This window comes from Nematostella vectensis, chromosome 2 (genome assembly GCF_932526225.1).
Source record: "Nematostella vectensis chromosome 2, jaNemVect1.1, whole genome shotgun sequence".
NCBI lineage: Eukaryota > Metazoa > Cnidaria > Anthozoa > Actiniaria > Edwardsiidae > Nematostella > Nematostella vectensis.
Window position 1 is genome coordinate 20,437,031 of NC_064035.1, and position 16,148 is coordinate 20,453,178.

Below are 16,148 nucleotides of genomic sequence, written 5' to 3' on the forward strand. Positions count from 1 at the left end.
TGAAATGTGGGCAATGGTTTCGTTTTATGCAAACCTACATACATTGCTGTGTTAATAGAGATCAAATTCAGGTATAAATGTCACTTCAAAAATCGAAAATAACACTAAAACTAATGATATTTTCTTTTCTTTAAATGTTTGTTTGAATCGAACAAATGATTGTCAAATCAGATATATGAATGGCGCCTTGATGAACATGATTGTCTGCTGAAAAGGCTTGTTGATGGTCGCTGCTTATGTTAATAGCACCAATGAATTTTCTATTTCGTATAACTGATTGTAATTAAACGCTACTGATTGTCACAGACGTGGAATCGAATTTTCATTGCGCGCAATAGAATGTTCGTTCAAATCGAATTGAATGTCCAAGTGCTCTATTGTTTCTCCGTTGATGCTAATGAATGTTCACGAATATTCAATCATTGTTATTGAAAGTCGAGTCACGCTAAATGATGTTTCGTGCGATGTTGATTAACTTTTGGCACAAATGAATGTCCCTTTCCCGTTAATGAACAGCAAATGGGGGTAATATAGACACACAATTTGCGCTGACTGTCAGTCAGGGAACTACAGAAAAGCAAAAGTTAAATTGAAGATAAATTGTGCTTCTAGTTTCCGAGTCGCAACTGTTTTTTGGGTGACGAGAAACGGGTAAAAATCTCAAAACGGAACGTGCTAGTTGCTACGGTAGCTGGATTTTGGCCACTAAGATCTTCAAAATTTATACTTCAGCTAATCAACATTGACGAGCAACATTGCTGTTTTACTCTTAACTCGTAATCTAAAGTGCTCTTTCAATCCTTTTCAACTCGTGAATGCTTGCAAAGCATTTACGAGTGAGGGACTTCTGTGTCACTCGATCGTCGGATAGTTGGATCGGTCATCCGTAAACTTTTTGTGGTCTTTCTGTGGCAACACAGCAATCCTTAGATCATACAGGGCTTCTGGAATTACGCCCTTGTGCGGAAGCGCGTAATTTGGCTTTTCCCGCGTAATCCACAAATTTCCGCGTAATTTGGCTAAATTTTGAAAGACAAAACATTTAATTGCACAGCTGATGTGTTCTTTTAGGGTTGTTTCCTCTATTTCTCGTGAAAAAAGAGAGATATTCTTCGTAAGAGTGCGATATTTCGGACTGAATTTCCGAAAACAAATAAAATGACAGGGCGTTCTTTGCTAAATCGCGAAGGCCTAGGACTAATAATAAAATACTTTTTTTAATTGGCTGGTGGCTAGGAGCCAATGAAAACTCGCCTAAGATATTTTCACGCAAAAAATTAACCTTTTCAAGTTATTTCGTGCTTTCCTTCGGTACAAAATGTTGTTTGGGCGTAACAGTTGATATTCCGTGTAATGTAGCGCGTAATTCAGTAAAGAATCCCGCAAAAGTTTGGTTTTTAAAGAAAAATGTATTGCAAAATCCCGCGTAATTTAGCGCGTAATGATTTTCCGCGTAATTTTTTTGTAATTTTCTGTGATAATAGATTTTTTTGTCGGAAGTCTTATAAAATTAATTTAGAATTAAGACCCGATTGAGAGGGAATTAATACACGATGACCCTTTGTATTGGCCGTAGGGCGAAAACACTAGATTGTTCATGCGGCAGGAGCACTAAACGTGCTGCAGTCAGAAGGTCTCTCAAGATCTGTTAAGGGTTCACCCTGTCGTTGACCACCATCTAGACTCAGACTTCAGACCGCCTTTCTATCGCCTTTCCATTGGTTGGCTTGATAGAATACTGGAACTTGGAACTGTGGATCATGGCTGCTGCTGAAGTTGCAGGGAATAGATTTTGTTGCTCTCTTTATAGCTCTGTGCTGTTAACAGCTGCCTGTGCGCAGATGTAGGGTGAGAAGACAAGCTTCTTAAACAGTGCCCCCTTTCCTACCCGTATTCATGGAAGGTGGTATTACAACCAAGAAGCGCATGGATAAAAAGCAAAAATGAGAAATAGAAATAACATCAAAACTTTTCCCTAGCAGCTCATTTATGGCCGTTATTCCCCACTTCTTCGTGTAGATTTGGATTTAGGCTCAGGTAGATGTCATGGGCTTCCATGCGGAATTGTCGTCAACAACAGGAACGGTGATGCTAATCGTGTGGACGATTTTACCGCAGCTTTCCACATAAGCAAGCATATATTCGATTCTCCATCAGCTTCCGTGTCCATTGTGCCACAACCGCTTTCCCTCGGGTGCTTGCTCAACATTTAAATAAAATTCTGCCACACTCATCATTAAGTCTAACAATGCTGGAGGAAAGCTTTCAGAGCTCAAAGGAGAAATGTTGTTCAAGGTCTTCTGGGGATGAGCTAGAGTTGAGCGCTGAAACGACACCTGTAGCATGTACGACATTCCCAGAAATAAGAGACAACATGGCCGCCACGCATGCGTAATAGTGCACATACAATGTCAAAATGGCTGCCATTTATTATAAGGAAATGTGGGGAGACATCACAATTTATCAAATTTTCTCGTTTCAGAGATTTTGGGCTCACGATGCAGGACTCGAAAAAAAAACCTTGCCATTCGAGTGATACACTTTCCGTTCAAACGATGCCAGAGAAAGCCCTATAATTGTTCCTTGGACATTGCACTTTTGTTCGCTTGAGGGTATACAATCCTCCATACATTCTCTGTAATTTCATTGAAATCGGGCATAAAAGTAGTCGTTTAAAAGGTAGAATTGTTCGCTGCATCACAGGTGCAGGACTCGAAATTGGTAAATCGACTATCCTTCCATCAAATTGGCCAATAAAATAGCAGTAGCGCCTCCCAATCTTGTTCCCGAAGAAATAACATTTGATGTAGTTATGCCTAGTTCAGGAACCATTATTGTTGTCTTTAAGATACAGACTGAAGCAAGGAAAACGGTGCGCTCCGCAAGAACAACTACTCTCCGTTCGTCCGTTCTCCATTTTGTTTTTAAACGGCCCCACGGCTTTCTGGGATAGACACAGGGAAACCATATAGCCTTTTTAAATTACTTTTATTTTTTATTTGCGCATATAATGTTTTCCAACCTCAGCAAGACTGACGCACTTCCATTATCATTGGACGTATCAAATCAGAGATGCCCCTTGCACGCTTAAATACCGCTTATACTACTTTTATTAGGAATTTTAGTCAACCTGATTAAAAACTTCTAGTGTAACAACAAAAGGGAAGCCCCTGTGCTGGCCGGAATCTCGTTTTTTTTTGTGATACCGCTGTTATTCCTCGCGGGCCTAGCAAAATGTGAGCCCAGAGAAACCGCTGGCTAATGTCCCTTATTTCTGGGAATGACGTCAACTCATTGTCAATGGGCACTGCACTGCTAACAAGACCTCTTCTCCGGTCACTTTATTAGCGGTATCAAGATTAACTGTGCTGTCGGCTTGAACACCCGTGCAGTGTTTAGTGTTCAGTGTATGGTTTTGCAAAAAAGACAGGATAAGCCCCTTCAGTGTCTAACACTGGGGTCCTGCATTAAAAATCTGAAAGCAGGATTGCGGAAATATAACAATAAACTTGAGATAACGCCATTAAAACCAAACAAACTCAAACTAATGATAATGATTACATGATGTGCATGATTCTCCTTCTAAAGACCCGTAAAGATAGAAACCTGTGGGTTTTGCCCAAAATAGATGAGCTAAATCAGATAGCGTTGATTTTTATCCAGATCGTGTAGAAATATATATTTCTTATCATTTATAGTGGTATAAATTTGATTTTTTTAAGTACAGGGTGTTCCAAAAGTTCGTGGACACTTTTCAAATTGTAATAACTTTAGCTCTGAGGGTCCAGCTTCAACAAAATTTTAGGAAAATAAAATACATTAATGTAGCAAGCTACCATATTAATGTATAGTTTGCGTGTCCTCCTTTTGCTTTGATGACGTTCTTAAGACGCTGTGGCATGGAGTGAGAAAGTTTACTCAAAGTAGACATTGACACATGGCTTTCTTAAATCGGGATTTTAGTGATGTCATTGTCCTGGGCTGAGGATCACGGTAGGTTTCTTCATCGATAATGCTCCACAAGTTCTCAATTGGGTTTGAGGTCAGGTGAGTTAGCCGGCCATTCTGGTTTTTCTTAGCGGTATGAGCTGGTGCTCCATCTTGCACGAATAGCATTGACCGTTTATTTGAAAACAGCTTTCTCTTCGTAAGGTTTTCAGAATTAGATTTCCTTGAAAAAAGAGGTTTAACTTTTTTTTCCAGTATTCTCTTGATGTAGTATTCTGAATTTACTGTGCGACCCTGGGGTACAAAGTGTAGTGAAGTAAAGCCACGACCGGTCATGCCACTCCAGACCATCCACTTAGCACTTCCTTTGACTTGATAAGACTGGGGAACTTCGGTCTCTTAAGACCCTCAAACAACATCGTTTTTTGAGTTGGGGAGATGAAACAAGTACTTAGGGCACTCGTCGGTAAATAGAAAATCGTCCCATTCAGTTCCGGACAGAGAATTGTACTTGCGTGCGAACTTCAAACGGGATTTTCGTTGCTGGGCTCAATAATGGCTTTTTCTGCCGCTTGAAAGGTTTCCACCCCTTTCTGGTCATACATCTCCAAACAGTCGGCGACGACCCTAAGAGGGCTTTTCTCTTGAGATTTTTGCTTATTTTTCTGGATGAATATCCTCTCTTGTACTTGGCCTTTTCGATGACGCTTTTTGGCTTGTCGGCAAAATTTCGTCGAACTCGAGTCCACTTTGAAACCCAACTCTTGCTTCTTCCTAGAATTTTTGCTATTTTTCTAACCGTTAGTCCGTTGGCATACAAAATTGCTGATTGTGCTCTTATTTGAACATTGTTCAGGCGTTTCTCTGTCATGTTTGAATCCATTTTCCTAGCCCATTTTTTCGTCCAGCAAGTTTTAAGCAAACCCACCAAACCGACAGCCTACCCAAAAATGGCGGGAAAACGTAATGACGCGCGACACACTTTTTTTCGCCTTTTGGCGGGAATTTGAATTCGCTGTTTTTTTTCCGAAATTCACTATGCCAAAACTTTATTAGTATGCCTTGCATATTAAATTTACTATCTATCAGATTTTTTTTGTAATCTCGGCGATTAAGAGCATCTTGAAAGTGTCCACGAACTTTTGAATCACCCTGTATGTGAATTTTTTCTTGATTTTCATGATTTGGGATTCCTGTGGTTTTTTATACAAGCCTTTTAGCATGTTATAAAGGGAGACTAAATTAATACAAAAACGTTGAAAACCTTGTGATGCTAAAACCGTAGGTTGATTGGACTAGTAGTATAAAAGTGCTTAGTTATCAACCTCTGACCGCTATGATCAGCATAGTCGTAAAGTATATATAAGGTAGTTTCTTCAGAAAAGTCTTCCATGTGGGTTAAGCATGCGCATGCGCCTTCGTCACTGACGTCAATCGATCTTCTATGGTTCAGTCCAATTCAAGCTTTTAGTTTGCAAACAAAACAAGTAAAATTTAATTCTCTTTGTTTTAGTACTTGCCGATTCGCGTCTCTTGGTTTTTGCGTTGTTTGTTTGAGTTTGTGCTGAAAGTGCGACTAGCCAAAACTGCGACTTTTATTTCCGAGAAACACACAGGGAAAAGCCTCTGTTAGCAGGGTCTCTGTTTGCAGGGTAATAAAAAAAGTCTCTGTTTAGAAGGACAAAATAGAAGAGGATAGATTTCCATAAATTAATTTTTCACAATTCTTCCCAATCAGCTAAACTAAATTATATTATATTTAATATCAAACAAAACTCGTACAAACACATGACCCTCGCTTATTTATCGAATAAAGATTTTGAGCCTTTCTAGAATGTTAACATGCATAAAACACATTGTATGACAGCGTGATCGTGATAAATTATTGCGGGTATTTTATTTTGTTTCCGGACAGAATATGCTGAAATTTGACATGCTAGCAAAAAACTTTTCGAACTGTACCATTCCAACGATACCAATTGTATTAAAAGTAATTCGGTAGGTTCGAATCCCACTGAGTAGGTTCGAATCCCACTGATAGCGCTGTGCTTTTTTTTAAACAATAACAATAACAATAACAATAACAATAGCAATAACAATAAATAATGACTGTGACAGTGATAATGATAGTGATAATAATGATAATAAATTATACTGTTCTTGTTGAGTCATGAAATCGACATTTTTACGTACTCTCAGCATCTTGGATGTGTTTATGCTTTGTTCAGTATCCTGTATATCTTTTATGAACACAACAAAATAAATAGAAAAATAAATTTGCACTGCGTTCTGCAGGGGTTAAGGATAAAGGAAACCTTTTTTGACCTTCCTCTCTTAGAGTACGTCAGACCGGCTAATATTTAATGTGATATTGTGATTACTTAAAAGGCAAAGGAGCACTGAAATACAACCCTTTATTTATATACTTTCAAGGATTTTTGAACGGCACTCGTGCCCCCAAAATACAAAACAAGTGGTGTTTAACATTGCGAGATGAGTAGTCAACGGCAAAACATTAATCAGCACATGACGTGCACCAAAATCATGTCTTAGAACTTTGGTTGGTTCTCTTGTTCAAAAGAAAATAGATCCTAAGCCCGTACGATATTTTAATACCCGATCTTCTTCACTCTTGATAACTTCGCAAAAAGAAAAAATATTGCACACACGATTTCCATCTCAAGCTATCGAAAAGACAAAATGAACTCTTTACTGCAAATTGCGTTGGTACTGGAACTTCCCATAGCATGCAGATTAGAGCGAACTCAAGTCAGAGTTATAGGCCGCTAAATCTATATAAATGAAAATAGAAATGTATAAAGTAGACTTTCAAAGCGGTTTTCGCAGATGTCGTTACCAGTTTCTTTCCTGCATTTTAGAACTCTATCAAAACGACGCCAAAATTGGTACAGCATGCGATAAATAGCACAGTAGACGTAATTACATTCCTAAAAGATACTCAGCCTGTACCTTGTGACCTGGCATCTGACTCGCTGGCTTTACTGTCGAATCCGTTGTATTGCGACCCGCGTTTTTAAAACACGATTTGTTTTGGTTCTCTATTCTGTCAGTAAAACCATTCTGAGCCAATCAGAGTCTCGCTTTGTGCACTTCCCTGGCTATCCTCTGGACGAAAACCAGACAGTGTCGCGACAGAAAGCCAGGCAACTGCATTAGGCGAGAGATGGCAAGAATCTGATTGGCTAACAATAATTTGACTGGCGGAACAGAAAATCCCAAAAGACAAAAACAGATCGATGTTTTGAAAATGCGGCGTCGCGATACAACGGATCTGACAGTAACACAGCCTATTATATTCGAGTTCCGTCAAAAGCCCCCGGGCCATTTTGGGAGCCAAATAACAATAACTAAGGCACTCTTCTAAAGCAACAACAACGACGACCACAGATCATTTGCAAACAATTGATTAAACTATAGACAACAACAAAAGGAAACTATGAATAACATATAACAGGTCTTATTTAAAGTTTCATGTATTATGTAACGTACCTTCAACAGCAGACAGTATATCTATTAACTTTTTCTGTGAAACTGTTGAGAATTGTTTTTTTTTATATGCAAGCTTATAATGTTTCATTAGAATAAAACTTTCTTATTTTTGTCTTTTTAACTTTCAGGAATAAAAAAAAAACAATTCCGTTTGATGTGCTGTGGCGTTTTGTGCGGCGGTAAACTACAAATTTCGGGCAAGCGTTAAAAAGTTTAAAAGTGACTTCTTGATCGCCTATGACATAACTTGTAAAATTATTCAAATAGAGGAGCAATTTGTCAGTCAACCGAGAAAAAGTCAGAAACCAACACGTGCACACAGCGTGATTCATGCGTGATTCCTAGTGCGGGGGTGCGGGCAAATAACGGCCAGCATGTTCAGAGTTTTCCCGAAGTCTCACCACAAATGGGCTTCACTTCACACGGATAACAGCTATAGGTGTTGGACGCGAAATTAGTCTTCCTCGATCTTTTACAATAAATATGAATAAGCTATAACGAGACTGCTTTTATTACAAAAAACGGGGAAGCAAGATAAAAAATGATAAAACTTAAACATTTTAAGACTTTTTAAACTAACTTTTCCCAGAAAAATAACGAGGGTAAATATAGAAAATGATAGTATTATACTTGGGTGGATAATACGATAGAAAGTGTTAAGAAGGTGGTTGAAACGTATTCCTCGATATATCAACGCTGTAAGATAGAGCTTGAGATAGTATTTTATGGCGAATACGACCGACAAATTCACGTACCATGGCCTTTAGACCAGTGGATTACTCTTTCACCACAACTTTCAACTGTTTTTTGATATAGGTTAAAGCACGCGATGTGATAATTATTACTTTAGCTTTTATTTTTAAGGCGTTTTTTTTAGAAATCCAAAATTTATAGAAGCAGTTTTGAATTGTTTTATTTATAGTTTACTCATTGAGGGTTTAATTCGAATATTATTTCAGGAAAGAACGTTCTCGAAAACGATCACTGGCAACTCACACACAGTCCGTAATCGAATGTTGAATTCTTACTTTAGTTAAATTTGAATTAAACTTTAGTAAAGTTTTTTTTCTCTTGTCCTATGTCCTAAGGCTTCATGTGGTAGTAATAATTCATCCCATTTCGAATATTATGCAGTTGATGAGTTACGATTTTGCTCAAGTGGAATTTGCTTCTGGAATGATAAATTTCCTGTAAACACCGACAGATTGAGAAGTTCAGCACGACGTTTGTCCTTCTCACCGATTGGCTGAGTCAAACAATTTAATGATTTTCTGGATTCTTACCCGCTCAGTTTTAGCGTTATCCTGACAACGGATAATTATTCTGTCAGGAAAGGGGTGCTGATTGTATTTAGCTGTTATTTCGCTCACTCTGATTACGTTTGGTTCTCCCATGGTGACGCCATAGGCAACGGCCATCTTTTGACTAAAAATCCCATTGTTTTATCTCGATCCTGATTGGTTTATTTCGATACTTTACCGAGAAGTGCTAGAAAAGCGGCCTTCACATCTCGAAGCGGCACTGGAGGCCGTAGCACAAGGCCTCAATTTTCATTTATTTATCACAAGAGTCAGTGAAAAAATTCAAATACTGAAGGGAGATTTTTTAAAGATTTATATTTTTTCCGTAAGATGAGCTGTAAGCTCGGTGCTGTTCCGGCTCTGCTGTTATCATGGATTTTAATTAACTTAGCCCCATATCAGGACGCCCCTATCGCAGATGCCGTAAGGTTTGTACTCTTAGATTCTCTAGATAAGATAAAAACTAATCGTCACCCAGAATAAAGCATTTGTGTGTTTAGCTTTTCGACATAAGAAACGAGACAGTTTTAGACAGTGTTCGACTGATTTGTTAAAAAAAATGAAACGATTCTAACCAGAAAACTTATAATCACTCATAGTTAAACAGAGAAGACAAACAACTAACAACAGAAAAAATATATATAGAGAGAGTGTGTTGCGGGGATTTGTATTATGTCAAGCCTAAGATCATGATAGAGAAAAGAACTCTCTAAAAAAGTCCTTACTAACACTATTTTCTCCTTCCTCAAATTAGAATCGATGTACCCAACACTTTTGAGAGGGAAATCGATGGGCTCGCAGCGCTAGCCAGAAAGCAAAGGAGTGGTAAGCTTGACCAAGAACTAAAATAGTCAAAATCATGCTCCGTACACTTGTAGGCTTATTTCTCTGGCAGAAAGTTTACAAGATGAGTTGTCATATGATCAGTCGTGGTTGCAAAGCATTTTCTCAATTTTTTTTCTAGTTTCATAATATTCTGAACAAGCCTTTGTCTGTATTTCATGCGTAAGAAAAGTTACAGGTGGTTATATAACTCCTCAAATCACGGACTCATTTTAGGCTTTTTTCTCACCTTAATTCCGCTTGGATTTATATTGAATTAAAAAAAGAAAACTAAAGAACCTGTGAGAATCGTTTTTTTATTAAAGATATAATTTTGGAAACAATGTTTTAACCTGCTATGGATATATATTTTTTTTCTAAAGAAAAAAAAAATGATACAGAAAAAATAGCCTTAAGTTGCAATTGTGACAAGAAAATCTGGTAAGCAAGATTTGTCACCCTCTATGGTTTTCTTGTTGAGCATCCGCCCAGGAATGAATCATGAAAGTCTTGTTTCCTTTCTTCAAGTCAACTGAAGAGGGTGATTTTGCTCAATTTGTCAAAACCATATGGACAAGTAACAATAAACCAGGAATTGTCACTATCCACAAAAAGATACGTAAAAAAAATAGAACTTTATCAGTTATAAGACGCGCTTTTACACGCTATTACTTATTCTCAGTCGCGAAAAAAATATATCCGAGCATGCGCTATTTGACCCCCTGTGGGTCTGTGGCGTAAATTAATGGTAAAAAGGAAGAAAAATCAAAACTCTCCCGTTGGTTTTTTGAGGTATTGGAAAAGAAGGTGTAAATTTTTTACATTTGCGTAAATTACTGTTGCGAAATACGGGTATTTTATTAGAGGCATGCTTTCTTCGATTGAACGGTTTCCTTGGATTTGCCCGCCCTCATAATTATGCGAACTATAGAAAAGATTTGTAACCACTTACTAAATATTAGAGATTTTTACATTTATGAATTTGTGAGGGATGCTTTTAATTCTCGCTTAAGTAATGTTGTTATCGAAAAGTGGAACCTGAATTCTCGTTAGAACTGTTTCTGATTTAAGTGAATAATGACATTCTAAAAAGGGATGTGCCTCAGTTAAAATCGTGCTTTGGCCTTTTTCTATGCCAAAAGCTCTGACCGCAACAGAATATTTAGATTTCGAACGAAAATTTGTCTCCTCTTTTTTTTCCCTTTTTTCTCGTTTATTTTTCGTTCTAAACGCTTTTAGTAAACAAACTGTATAATTAGATTTATTAAGTCTTATTTACATACTCTCTCGCAAAGATCAAGACGCATGGAAACATAAAAAATAAAAAAAGTTTTCTTTCCTTAAGCCGCTCCCATTTTTCCTATTAAGATGAACTGACTAAATAGGTTAACCTTACTCATAAGCTTTTATTGTAATATCTTACTGTTCTTTGATAAAACCCCGTCATTTTTGCTCGCAGCCAATGACAATCTTTTCCAGTTCGATGAACAGAAACAAGCGTCAGGTAGGTTTCATCAAACCCGAAACACTCTCAACTTTATCTAGCGGGCACTCAAGGGTAGTGAAAAAAGAGCCCATTTCTAATCTGCTCAATGAAAATAATATCTGACAAATCTCCGGGAGATTATGCTTTGTAGTTACTACTCAAAGTAAGGGTGTTAACGTACGTTTTGAGAAACTTGCTTACAGGTTTTAAGGACTCTTCTTTTTTTAACAAAAACTTCTGTTGACCCTCATCTTCTCCCTCTTTTCGGAGCCTTTAACTGTTCGCCCTCCTTGCGTTTTAAAATTCAAACCATCCCTTTTAGCCAAAGAAAACTTGTCACGTGCCCATTTTTCTAACCTGGTCTCATTCCTTTTTTTAATAATGAACGTTCCCTTAAGGGCAATGGCCGATTTTGCGATTAGTAAGGAAGAGAGAGAAAAGAGAAAAGGTTTTAATTAAAACAGCGTGCATGTTTAGGAGATGTGAAAGCAAAGAGTTTACTGAACGAGATATCTCGGTTTTGAAAAGGTCTTCTGTTATGTAGAGGTATCCGTTTGCCGAAGTTCACCTTTCCAGTGAGTCAACTGATTTCAATTGTTCGAGGCCTATACTTCATTCTCCCCCTTAAACATTGAAGAGATGGTATGTATTCCATTCCAGGCCCTAAATGCTTCCAAAAGGAAAAGCCCGCCGTCGCTGTTTTCCGTCGCTTTAACGCGCTGCTAGATCTTGCGGAGCGCACAGACGGTGACTGCCAGGAATTCTACGAGGAATTGATCGCCGACAAGACCGAAGGGAAGGACATCTCCACGAGGACAACCCACCAGGCCTGTCTCAAACGGTGCAGTGGTAAGTGAGGGCCGTACTACAACAGTACATCCGCCACAGTGGCAGACTGAGAAGGCGGATTTGGGAGCGATAAACAGGGCGGGGCAGGGGGAGTGCATTGGGTTATCGCAACATTGAGATTCCACTTAGCCATTCAATAAGGAGTTGAACGTTCTGTCCCAGTCATGACTTGCTTTGTCCATCAAGGAAGAGATTAGCAAGTTCGCATAATGCTTTTTTTAGACACCTCGGAAAACAAGAAGTCTTGTGAGACGTTCCTGCCCAAAAAAGACAAGTACTACCACAAGCTCGTGGTTGAGAACAAGAGAACTGCTAAAAGGTTTGGCGTCTGCGTACGAGTCCGCAGCTTCGACGGAGACGAGAGCCATTTGGGTCTATTCGAGACGAAAAGGGAGTGCAAAAGGAGTTGCAGTCTTCTTACGCAAGGTAAGCCACTCCAGATAGTTAGGCTCAAATCTGCGCAGAGTTATTTTCGTACACTAGCTAGATTTGATTCTCTAATTATTTATTTATTTATAAATTGATTCTGTTCTGTTCATTCTATTCCCATAGATTCCTCCCCAGCCCAACAGTCACGTAGCCTTCCTTCTCTCAGCAAGCGTGCAAGTAAGTCGTCCAAATGCGTTATGCGCGTGCGATTAAGTCGTCAAAATACGTTAATGCGCGTGCAAGTAAGTCATCCAAATACGTTATGCGTCAGAGTTTTTTTTCCAAGCTCCCAATGGAAAAGACATGAATATTCATGAGAATACGTTCAGAGGAGTCTCCTACGTCCGGCAAACACACCGGCCCTTATCCCCTATCCTGAACCCTTCAGGTTTTCATTCGAATAGCGGCTCAATTACGGACTGTAAACCGGTACTCGAATTATTGGTAGGTAACGTTCTTGCTCTTGTGCGTATTGCAGGCTGTCTGTACCCGTGTATGAATGGAGGGTCCTGCATAAACGGAAAATGCGTCTGCGCTGTAGGATTTACTGGAAACACATGCGAAGAACGTAAGTTATAAAACCTAGATAACATGACCATACATTAGCTGGGAACGCACTTGTAATACTATTGCAGTAAAAAACACTTATATACTGGCTAAGCCTTATTATGTCACTTTGACTCTGTACCCTGTTCCATCCCTAGGTCTATGCGACCCTCCGTGTCAGAACTCTGGGACATGCAACAACGGGACATGTATTTGCACTAAGCAGTACACAGGAAAATCATGCGAACATGGTATTAATCTCGTTCTCTGTAAGATGATGATGATGATGATGTTTGTAACTTCTTTCAATGCTGTTTTTTTATCCCAGATATAATTTAAAATTGTTGTAATGATGTTAATGATAGTTATGATAATGGTGATAATCTATACGCTCACTTCTATTCTATAACAGCAATTTGTGACATACCATGTGCGAATGGAGGCACATGCAACGATCCAGATCGCAACATTTGTACCTGCCCACCTGGATATTATGGATCTCGTTGTCAATTTGGTTAGTCTTTTTGGTTAGCTTCTTGCCTTGACAGTACTTGAGATATAATTATTTTTTCTTGTGTTTAGCTTCTTGTGTTCCCTTCTGTCAAAACGGTGGAACCTGTTCCTCCCCGAACACGTGCAAGTGTCCGTTCGCATATACTGGCAACCTCTGTCAAACACGTAAGTTCATTAAGTAAATTATGTAAGTAAGTAAATTATGCTTATAAATTATTTTTTGTAAGCAATGACAAATCAGTGGCTGAACGATACCCTTTCTCTCTCAGCGAAAGGTGCTTTCAACCCCGAGTACCGAGGTGTTGCTATGTTTAATAGCACTTCAATGGAGTTCTACGAGCAGTGCTTCCCGGGATACTCTGGGACTAACTGCTCCATAGGTACGTACCACTCTTTTGAGCGTTGGAAAAAAAATCAAAGGAAAACATTATATGCTTGACATCTTTTTCAACTTGAATTTTGAGGTCTCTTTTTTAAGATTTTATTTCAATCTTTAACGTAAAAGCGTAGAACCTTTGCCGGCCGTACATTTGGCCCCATAAACATCTAATCATATTAAGTGAACAGTCGCCCGCTTTACATTGTTCTGCTTGATAAGCCCGTCAGCGGTTCTTAATATGATAATGTAAGCTTGCGCTATTACCCTTAACAGGTTATATGTTGACAATAGTGGTCCCTTAACGTATTATGTATTTTACGCTTCCGCACATTACCAAGTCACAAAAAGCACTCATTTCCATCGGCTATTTCAAGGGAGTAGCTGATCTCCTTTAAATTAAATATCGTCAATAAAGTATTATACTTTGATCGTGGTTGTTTTAAAGTTTTCTTACGAGGAGAACGTTAGTTTCAAATGAAAATAACGACAAAGGATTGGTTAATTAGCATGTTTTTAAGAAGTTTTTTTGTTCAAAATGGACACAGGTAACGCATCTCTATATTTCAGCTAAGGTGTGCGAGATGACCTCCCAGAAGGGAATCAGCAAGCAGATCGCCAAGCTGATCCTGGACACCGCCAAGGTGAATATCCACGCTCTAGACTGGAGTGGTAACAACGCCTCTGACCACACCTGCCTGGCCTACCTCAACTCTGTGGTCAATGAGTGCACCACGCGTACAACCCTACTCTCGCAGCACCAATGCGAGGAATACTGCTGTAAGTATTCTTAATATGTTACAACACTGGCGACCGTCATGACCCAAACATAAAAAACATATTTTGCCCATCCTTTTCTTGATTTTTAAAATTTCATTGATATTCCTGTACGACTAGAACCCTTCTATAACAGAAGATCGTCTGCTTTTGTTTTTAAAACTAGTGTTCTCCCTTTTTGTAAGCGTGTCTGATGATCGTTTTATTGTGCGCTAGTACCCACCCGTACTGTAAGCCCGTCTGATGACTTTATCGTGTCACTAGTACCCTTTCGTAGTGTAAGCTCATCTGATGACTTTTCCGTGTCACTATTACCCGCCCATAGTGTAGGCTCATCTGATGACTTTTTTTCGTGTCACTATTACCCGCCCATAGTATAAACTCATCTGATGGCTTTATCGTGCCACTAGGAGCCGCCCATAGTGTTAACTCATCTGATGACTTTATCGTGTCACTATTACCCGCCCATAGTGTAAGCTCATCTGATGACTTTTTCGTGTCACTAGTACCCGCCCATAGTGTAAGCTCATCTGATGACTTTATCGTGTCACTATTACCCGCCCATAGTGTAAACTCATCTGATGACTTTATCGTGTCACTATTACCCGCCCATAGTGTAAACTCATCTGATGACTTTTTCGTGCCACTATTACCTGCCCGTACTGTAAGCTCATCTGATGACTTTTTCGTGTCACTAGTACCCGCCCATAGTGTAAACTCATCTGATGACATTATCGTGTCACTATTACCCGCCCATAGTATAAGCTCGTCTGATGACTTTATCGTGTCACTATTACCCGCCCATAGTGTAAGCTCATCTGATGACTTTTTCGTGTCACTAGTACCCGCCCATAGTGTAAGCTCATCTGATGACTTTATCGTGTCACTATTACCCGCCCATAGTGTAAACTCATCTGATGACTTTTTCGTGTCACTATAACCCGCCCGTAGTATAAACGCATCTGATGACTTTTTCGTGTCACTATAACCCGCCCGTACTGTAAGCTCGTCTGATGGCTTTATCGTGTCACTAGTACCCGCCCGTACTGTAAGCTCGTCTGATGGCTTTATCGTGTCACTAGTACCCGCCCATAGTATAAACTCATCTGATGACTTTAAGCTCGTCTGATGGCTTTATCGTGTCACTAGTACCCGCCCGTACTGTAAGCTCATCTGATGGCTTTATCGTGTCACTAGTACCCGCCCATAGTATAAACTCATCTGATGACTTTAAGCTCGTCTGATGGCTTTTCCGTGTCACTAGTACCCGCCCGTACTGTAAGCACGTCTGATGACGTTTTCGTGTCACTAGTACCCGCCCATAGTGTAAGCTCATCTGATGACGTTTTCGTGTCACTAGTGCCCTCCCATACCGGAAGCGTCTGTCGCAGGATCTTCGATCCTGTCGCTATGGGATACAACAGCAGCATATACACATCACCGCGCTGGTACCACGACAACAGCGACATGACATGCAAGCCTTTCAGCTACTTGGGTTGTGCTGGCAACGGCAACAACTTCTTCTCACAAGCCGATTGTATTTCTCATTGTATAAGTAAGTCAATCCCGTGCACATTTCATTTAACGGAAA

At 39.4% G+C, this 16,148-nt stretch overlaps 1 protein-coding gene across 50 annotated transcripts in view; it reads left to right on the top strand.

The window, feature by feature from the left end:
* Positions 1 to 8,950: 8,950 nt before the first annotated feature.
* The window catches only part of LOC5516164 (mucin-2), a 45,731-nt gene continuing 38,533 nt past the window's right edge, over positions 8,951 to 16,148 (top strand). For 38 of the 50 annotated variants that reach the window (XM_048723510.1, XM_048723511.1, XM_048723457.1 and 35 more), the window contains exons 1-13: positions 8,952 to 9,187; positions 9,514 to 9,584; positions 11,041 to 11,085; positions 11,728 to 11,916; positions 12,139 to 12,342; positions 12,469 to 12,522; positions 12,824 to 12,913; positions 13,050 to 13,142; positions 13,304 to 13,405; positions 13,474 to 13,569; positions 13,674 to 13,784; positions 14,351 to 14,560; positions 15,918 to 16,112. In XM_048723510.1, the coding sequence (XP_048579467.1) occupies positions 9,090 to 9,187; positions 9,514 to 9,584; positions 11,041 to 11,085; positions 11,728 to 11,916; positions 12,139 to 12,342; positions 12,469 to 12,522; positions 12,824 to 12,913; positions 13,050 to 13,142; positions 13,304 to 13,405; positions 13,474 to 13,569; positions 13,674 to 13,784; positions 14,351 to 14,560; positions 15,918 to 16,112 (1,558 nt within the window). In that variant the 5' untranslated portion in view covers positions 8,952 to 9,089. Of the gene's footprint in view, positions 9,188 to 9,513; positions 9,585 to 11,040; positions 11,086 to 11,727; positions 11,917 to 12,138; positions 12,343 to 12,468; positions 12,523 to 12,823; positions 12,914 to 13,049; positions 13,143 to 13,303; positions 13,406 to 13,473; positions 13,570 to 13,673; positions 13,785 to 14,350; positions 14,561 to 15,917; positions 16,113 to 16,148 lie in introns of all 50 variants that reach the window. The other 12 variants (XM_048723503.1, XM_048723494.1, XM_048723491.1 and 9 more) reach the window with 2 other exon arrangements.